This window comes from Gossypium arboreum, chromosome 11 (genome assembly GCF_025698485.1).
Source record: "Gossypium arboreum isolate Shixiya-1 chromosome 11, ASM2569848v2, whole genome shotgun sequence".
Classification (NCBI taxonomy): domain Eukaryota; kingdom Viridiplantae; phylum Streptophyta; class Magnoliopsida; order Malvales; family Malvaceae; genus Gossypium; species Gossypium arboreum.
The window spans coordinates 10965842-10973650 of record NC_069080.1 but is presented as its reverse complement, the minus strand read 5'-3'; the positions used below and the strand labels follow the sequence as shown (position 1 = coordinate 10973650).

Below are 7809 nucleotides of genomic sequence, written 5' to 3'. Positions count from 1 at the left end.
CCGAACAGCGGATGGTGGGGCATAGAAAAAGGAGTGGTGGAATAGGGGAAAAAGAAAAAGAAAATTGAAGACATCTCTTGCTGTGATTGTGGGGAATAGAGACTTGCGTGAAATATGAAGAAACTAACTCCATAACCGGCCCCTGGACACAAACATACTTTTTAAGTTAAATAATTCAATACAAGTATAATGCCAAGGATAAGATCACCGGGATTATCGCTCCCGCTAATGTCTGCAAATATGCAGCGGCAAACAACATTACAACCAATAAAATTGTACCATCGTTTTCCTTCATTATGATGAACTTGGAAAGATAACCGACCAAAATACCAGTGGCTCCATCTCAGTTCGCAGATGACAGCCAACAAAAGAGTTACTACAGATATAATGTACTTATAATCAATATTGGAATCTCCAAAATGCTTTCTGCATTCAAAATCCTCTAAAAATGCTTGGGAGGAAAAGTCTCATCTTTGCGGGCCATAAATCTAATTATCCGTAGTCACAGAGATTCTTTACATTTTTTATCTAAAATAATAAAAATCTATCACTACTCCAGCACCATAGGCATCAAGAACGGAAGTACAGTCCACGCAAACAAAAAGTGATTGTCCACTATTACAGATAAGGTTCTAATTCTATTGGGTAAACTAAAGTGAATAATCAAGGAGCTAAAGTAGAATAAGGTATTAGGAAAATATATGGACATGCAAAATTTTCCAAGTCAAACTTCATATGTCATAGGATGTCAAGTCAATCTTCAGGCCTCTCAGTTTAGCATATACCGTTCAAGCACTCAGCTATTACATGTTTCAGCTGGAGCATCTTTTCCCTCGCCGACTGCATTAAATCAGGATGATAAACATGTATGTTATTCAGGGTATAAAACATTCAGTTATAAAACACAAATGAAGAATTTGAGTGCTAAAAATGAATGGTCTATGAAGAATATCCTAAGTATGAGGACTCAGCAGAAAGTGGGTACCAACTGATAGATTCCAGCATAAACTTGTTAACCATCAGTACTTAGTGATGGAACTCCATAAAATCGTGCTGTATACCCAACAGCATAGATTACCAAGCCCACACAAATCTTACGGTCTAGTGGCACCCAATTAATATATCTAAACCTCTCGCCAAGGTTTGGTAACCGTATCACCATATTTCCAGAACCAAGCATTTGGGCAGTGGGTGCCCAACGTAATATGTGGATTACACATGTGCCTGAATTGTGGAAACGCTAGCACTAATATAAACAGAAATGAAAAACTTGCCTCACGGACAGCTTTGATTCTTTTTTCAGCATTATTGAGTTGGATTTTAGCTGTTTCTTCCGCATGCATGAGAAGCTTCTGGTGTGACACTTCTGTAATATGACTATACATCAGGCATTCAAAATGCACAATATTGTTTGATCATAATACTATCTATATACATGCACTAAGACTGTCAAACTCAAACATAATTCTATGACTATACATCGAATTCTAATTTCAAATGAACTGTTAGCTGCTTCTAAATCTAAGTAAGCGGTTTAATGTTGCAGTGTAGCCAGTTTTTAAAATGTTACAGCCTGCAATAAATAATTCTAAAATATGAGAATATGGCGGTGAAAGTCATAAATACTATATTCCTGAATGCAACCACTAATGCTGAGTTTTCAAAACGTAAGTATTAATGGGACCTAGAACACCATGGAATTTATTAATCCTTTAGACCAATGTTCATAATTGGGATGCATCGCAATACCCTAGATGAGGTCATGTCCAAGAAACACTGAAATAAAAGTAATTTATGTAAAACGAAATAGCCATGCATTCAGAATCAATCAATATCCCAATGAATCGCAGATATTGTCCCAAGAAATATCCCACATAAAATTACTCCATAACCACCAACGAAAAGTTCAATGGAAATAGCTTCACCACCAGGTGTCAGTAACAAGGAAAGCATGCTGTCTCGTAATGGGGCAAATGGAATCACATTTTTGCTTAAGCAAAAAAGGAAACATATACAAAAACAATATGCAATAACGCAGTCATGGTTAAGGAATTTCTTCAAAATAATTAAAAGTTGCCATACTTTGTTTCTTCATGGTTCCCTTTAGTTCATTTTGGTGAGCTTCCATCCCTTCAAGGATACTACTGCAATCCAACAGATGACGATGAATGTCCTCCTTGAACTTTTCAAGTATCAGCTTCAATAGTTCTTGTTGCTCTGTGAGAAAATAAAGCAAATCAAAAAGAAAATCATCAATGCCTCCTTGACAGTTAAATTTACTAAGATAAATATAAAATAAGAGAATCCATAAGACCGATAGCACTCCTGTCTCAAGGTTATTATAATACAAGTGCAAATGAAAAGAAAAGAAAGGTCAAACTGTGTTAGCACGGATACACTAGCATCACTTGCTTTCCACCATATACCAGCAATCAAGTTTCTCACAGAAAGTAGGATCCCCATACATGCCTTTTGGTAAAAGCATGTGCGTTCTCAATAAAAACATGACTGCATGTTCATAGCATGCCTCTGATACAAAACCTTGTATGTCATGCTTAATCCATTGGCACATATGTGTGCGACCAAAGTAGACATTCAAACACCAAGGCTAAATGTAGCTCATTGTGCCAGACCAGTGAACTACAAGTGGAAAGGCATATATTTGGGGCTCTTATCTGTAACATCGAGATTGGTAAAATAAACAAATAGTTTAGTTCATGATACATATAAGAACTTTTTCAATACAAATAGGAGCCAATGGAATCTTATTAAGGTCAATCAAGCTAATTAGTTAATAAAAAAAATGTCACCTTGCAATCTTGTTTCCAGGCGTTTCCTTTTTGTTTTACTGAGACTAGTCAATTTCCCTCTGAAAGATTATGAAAAACAAAGGTTAAGTATCAAAATGTGGGTAAGCAAAGCTTTCAGCTTTAAATACATACACATCAGATTCAATCTGAGCCTCAGCATTCAGCAACATTGACTTCATCTCCTCAGAAATGGACATCAAAATCTCGGTGGACTTCTTTGTAGTAGATGAGTCTATTTTGCGTTTAAATGTTTCTAAAGCCAAAGCTAACAATGTAATAGCCCTGAAACATTACCAAGCAAAAGTCAACTCAATCAAGAAGATGGTCCACATATACTAACAGCAGGTATTTCTTAATCTTTGTTTAGATATAAATGAGGACCTTGTCAATTCATCTTCTTGGTCTTGTTCCAAGTGTTCCTGGAACCAATAGCTTTCTCCAATTCCTGCCCCTTCTGAAGAAAAATAGAGAAGAACTACTTTAGAAAGAAAGCTATGGGTAGATAGGAAGAGCGGTAGATGTTCAAATGTTAAGAAGTTGTGCCTTTTGGGGAGGATGAGGTGGGACTCAATTGACTAAGTTTGACATCTTCATTTCGAAGCCGCTTGATTGGGCAATACACAAAATTTGGTTTCTCAGAAATAACAGTCTCCGGTGAGGTCAGATTTTCTCTGTGACCTTGACAACATCATCAGATAAACAATCGAAGGAGTACCCATTAAGAAGGAGAATTTCGAAATCAGAAAAGAAGAAGAAATAAGAAGAATCTATGCTGATGCATAACACTATACACAATGAACAGTGGGTTGAGCATGTGAAGTTAATTAAGCATGCATATTGGGAAACACAGCCAAATAGCCTAAGAAAACTTGGAGCAATTATGGGACGGGTTACCAACAATTCTTCTCCAAAGGATAAGTTACCACGAATTTAATAGTTTAATCGTTCATGGCACGATATTAAAAATAGCTAACAGCAATCCCAAGGGTGAAGTATTTTATGATATGATTTTTGCTCTAAACAGTTTCCCTAGAGAGAATACAAACGTTCAATTATAAAGACATGCAGAGGGTGTGATATCAAGAATGAGGCCAAAATTAAACTGCAACTTTCCAATCTTTCTACTTATGGAAAATAAACAACTGATAATGAATCAGTCAGCAGTAATAAATCAGGTAGAATGTCTAGCATGTGAGCCAGAAGGGCACATATGAATTCTTCTCATCCAATTAATTTATTATTGAGAAGTAATTACTGGTAAGTCATATCCCAAATGGAGTTCCCTAATAAATGTTAGGAGAAATGCATATATTGTGTTTCAGAGGAGCATTTTATATACTTACAATCATAGTTTTTAATAATGGGTGATCCTTCTTCAAAGTTTCCTGACCACTGCTGTTCTGATGCCGATGATGATTCAAAATGCTCATTTACTGCATCAATTGTTTCCTTACCAGGCATTGGCTCCCCGAGGGAAGAATTAGTATGCTTCCCTGTATCTTCCTGGATCTCAATAAGGAAGCACAAACTCAAGTTTAGATATATAAATTCAACTCCCATATCAGAATCCTGAAAGATTAGTAAAGGATACAGGTGACTGAGATTCTGCATTGGATGTACTAAAAGGTCCAGAAGTTTGGAAAGTCCTGAAGCTCCCAAAATTTCCAATGGTAAGTCCTCTCTCAAAGGGTACAGGACTGCAAGTACCTTGCTCTATCTCAACAATTTTTGGTGTTGGGCTCGCAGAAGTATTTAGAATGGGTGTTTTGAATCCAAAAGTTGGACTTCGGATATCATCTTGTGTTTGTACAAAATTCGTCAAGGATGTATTTCCCTCATCTTCTTGTTTATCCCCTTTTTCTGGTGATGGTGGATTGTCAAAATTACTCTGCTGATTTCTCTCATTGGTCAATGGAGGATGAAAAGTGTCCTTTTCTTGAACCTTCTCAAAGTTTTCACTCCCCTTCTCACTAAAGGAATCAAGAAGGCTTTCGATCTTATTACCAAGTATAGAAGTCTTCTCTGAAGGAAGTGGAGTTTCACTCCTATATGTTGTTTGCTTAATCTCATCTGCATTGTTTTCTTCAGGAAAACAGAACTGATGTGGATCAATTTTAGAACTTTTCTTCTCAGTTCCCTTTTTCTGGGGCAACAACGAACCACCATTGACAGTACCAGCTAGCTTTGCAGGCGGTGGAGTTTCAGTCCTATATGTCGTTTGCTTAATCTCATCTGCAGTGTTTTCTTCAGGAAAACAGACCTGATGTGGATCAATTTTAGAACTTTTCTTCGCAGTTTTCCTTTTCCGGGGCAACAATGAACCACCATTGACAGTACCATCTAGCTTTGCAGATCTTCCTACACCAACAGAGAAGATGCTATCTCCATGTTTCTGCTTGGAGGATAAACCAATTTTAGTGTTGGCAAGCTGCACTTTTGCGGGAGATCGCTTTTGGATCAAGGGACAGGTTACTGGCGTCTTAACAGTCTTATTAGGATTGTCTGAAACAATTTCTACAGTAACTGAATTTTGTCTCGGCTTTACAGCTGTGTCCACCACATGATCAGCACTTCTCTCTTGTTTTGAATTATTGGCGGTGACCTTATGAGACTGTAAACTAGATTGCAGACTTTTTGGTGAAGAAACAGTGCCAAACAGCTCCTGCAGCTTCTGTTTCAAAGTTTCAGTTTGTATGTTTTGAGTGTTACCTGCCTTGTGCTTTAACTCCACTTTATCTTTTGATGCATTTGCAAAATTTAACTCCTCCACCCTCTGTGAGTTGCCATCCTTCCTGCCTTTCCTTTGGTTGGCAAAGCCATTAATGAGGCCATCAAATTTATTCTGCTTGCTACCAATATTATGTGCATTAAAGTTTTGGTTTGGAGAACAAGGAAATGAATATGTTTCTGGCACATCCTCCGCTGTATTAAGTTTCTTCTGTCTAGGGTTGGAAGTTTCTTCCCGTAAGGAGGCAGTCTCTGGAGCAAGAGCCTTTCTATGCAAGGATCTGGGAGTAATCCATGGAGATTTCACCTTCCCAGCATCTTCAGTTTGCTTCCCCTCAGAAGTTGTGACAGCGTCCCCTTTGTTTTTTCCCTCTAAGGAAATTCCAATGCTAGGTTTGATTCTTTCTGCATTTGCCCGTTTATCCTGATCTTCCTTGGTGCGTCCAGGTTTTCTCTTAGCTAAATAATCTACCATAACTCCTATCGAAATCTTTCTAGATTGGCTGGATGGATGAAAATTGCTGCCAAAACTTCGACAGTCACTCATCTGATCCTGAAAGGGAAAAAAATTTCTAGGCATCAGAATTCAGACACAAACTTTCTTGCAGCAGTTATTGGAGTTGCCGTAATTTACTGGAATCTTAATGCAGTAACAAGAATACCAGTTCACTGTTATTAATTTTGCTCTATAAACTATAAATTAGACCAATTAAAATTAAAATAGTATTCAAAAGTGTCAAAATGAAGTAACTTAGACATTCCAGGAAAACGAGACCTACAAACTGCAATAACTGGAAAATAATCTACTCATGAAAGACAATGCACGTAATTGAATAGAACAGCAGAACTAATTAAGTACCATCATATTCTATTTAAATAAAATAATAGATATTCTAAAACTAACATTCTAATCCAGTCACACTTATGATAAGCAGGCCCTCTAGCAACAAAAACTGCAGATCTGTAAGTTATTGAGTACAAACCATTGGAGCAAGAAAGAGGCGACATGGTTCAATAAAAGGAAAATGAAGCTTAATAAACTGACACTTTTTCCTACTTACTTCTCGTAAGCTTTGCCTCACGTCTACTTCCATTCTCACAATTTTCTCTTGATATGAACAATTCAGACACTGCTACTAGAAGCAACCTGTGGAGTGAGCAATTGAGAAAATGCAAATTTCAAGTTCATGGTTCAACTCCGTTCGAGATATAATCTTAGGAGATCTCTCTATTTTCTCGTGAGATGTCAAGCTTTTAGCTGTTTTTTTCTCTGACTTTGTTGTCTCCCTCCAACCAAACAAACCCTAGAGCAAAGGAAGAAGCACCAAATCGTCAGGTCTCAAAGGAAATCATTAAAAAAAAAAGTAGATATTTAACTCAAAATCGATCATCCCATACTACAAGAAAACCAGAAAAAATATACAACGCGAATGATTCAACTCTAATTGTTCACAATCACAATAAAAGATCATGAACAGTAAATTCAAAAGAAAAGAAAAATCAACAGCATAAATTTGAATCCAAACAGTATAAGAAAGATAAAAAAAAAAAAAGGTATGAAGTAAAATCAAGGAAAAAGGTGAAAGTCATAAACAGAAAAAAGAAAAACATGAGAGATCACCGCCATAGATTCACAACATAATTAAATTTACATCTAAAAGAAAACGTGAAATAACATTTAGAAGGGTATCCGATCCGAGAATAATTGAAATTGAGAGAGATGTAATTTCTAACGGCTCACTTTTCAGCGGATAATTAAAGTGCACTGGATTTTCGATTTTGCTCGGCGACTTTGAACGACAGTTGAAAGAAGCGAAGAGAAAAGTGGACTGGCAGAGTAATACTCGTAGGGTGAGAGGGGGAAAAATGGTCAGTTTTCGAGTAAATTTCTGCAAATGTGGAAAAGAAGCGGGAAAAGGGAAATCTATGTCTTGTTGTGGGCTTCTTGGAACTGGAAACGCCAAAATTGCAACGTATTAGAAAGTATTATCGTATGCATGGTGCGTAATGCGCTTGTTTCTGAGGCCAGTCAATTGTCTAGACTGTCCCTGTAATCCTTTTCTTATTACAACCGAGGTTTAGATGCCCAACGGATGATGGGGCGGCCCACCTAACAGATTTCATCCCCTCCGTGGAAATCTGTTATATTATCATAACAAAATTCCAATTTATCATCGTATTCTTTTATTTCCTTCAAATTTTGCATTGTATTCTAATTTATCTCCGCAAATGGGAGTACTGAATATCGACATAAAATATCAAGATTCAGAAT

The 7809-nt window shown here is 37.0% G+C and overlaps 1 protein-coding gene across 3 annotated transcripts; it reads right to left on the bottom strand.

The window, feature by feature from the left end:
• Positions 1-411: 411 nt before the first annotated feature.
• LOC108471231 (meiosis-specific protein ASY3-like) lies at positions 412-7581 on the bottom strand. 3 transcript variants are annotated; one of them, XM_053022353.1, is made up of 11 exons: positions 7214-7581; positions 6599-6841; positions 4402-6090; positions 4154-4313; positions 3354-3488; positions 3192-3264; positions 2943-3092; positions 2811-2869; positions 2083-2217; positions 1275-1366; positions 412-840 (listed from the first exon to the last, which is right to left on the bottom strand). In XM_053022353.1, the coding sequence occupies exons 2-11, from the start codon at positions 6629-6631 to the stop codon at positions 775-777; spliced, it is 2592 nt and encodes an 863-aa protein (XP_052878313.1). In that variant the 5' UTR covers positions 6632-6841; positions 7214-7581; the 3' UTR covers positions 412-774. The 3 variants fall into 3 exon arrangements, with proteins under 3 accessions (XP_052878313.1, XP_017628339.1, XP_052878314.1); XM_017772850.2 differs by having other exon boundaries at positions 7279-7581; XM_053022354.1 differs by having other exon boundaries at positions 7190-7290.
• Between the last annotated feature and the right edge of the window lie 228 nt (positions 7582-7809).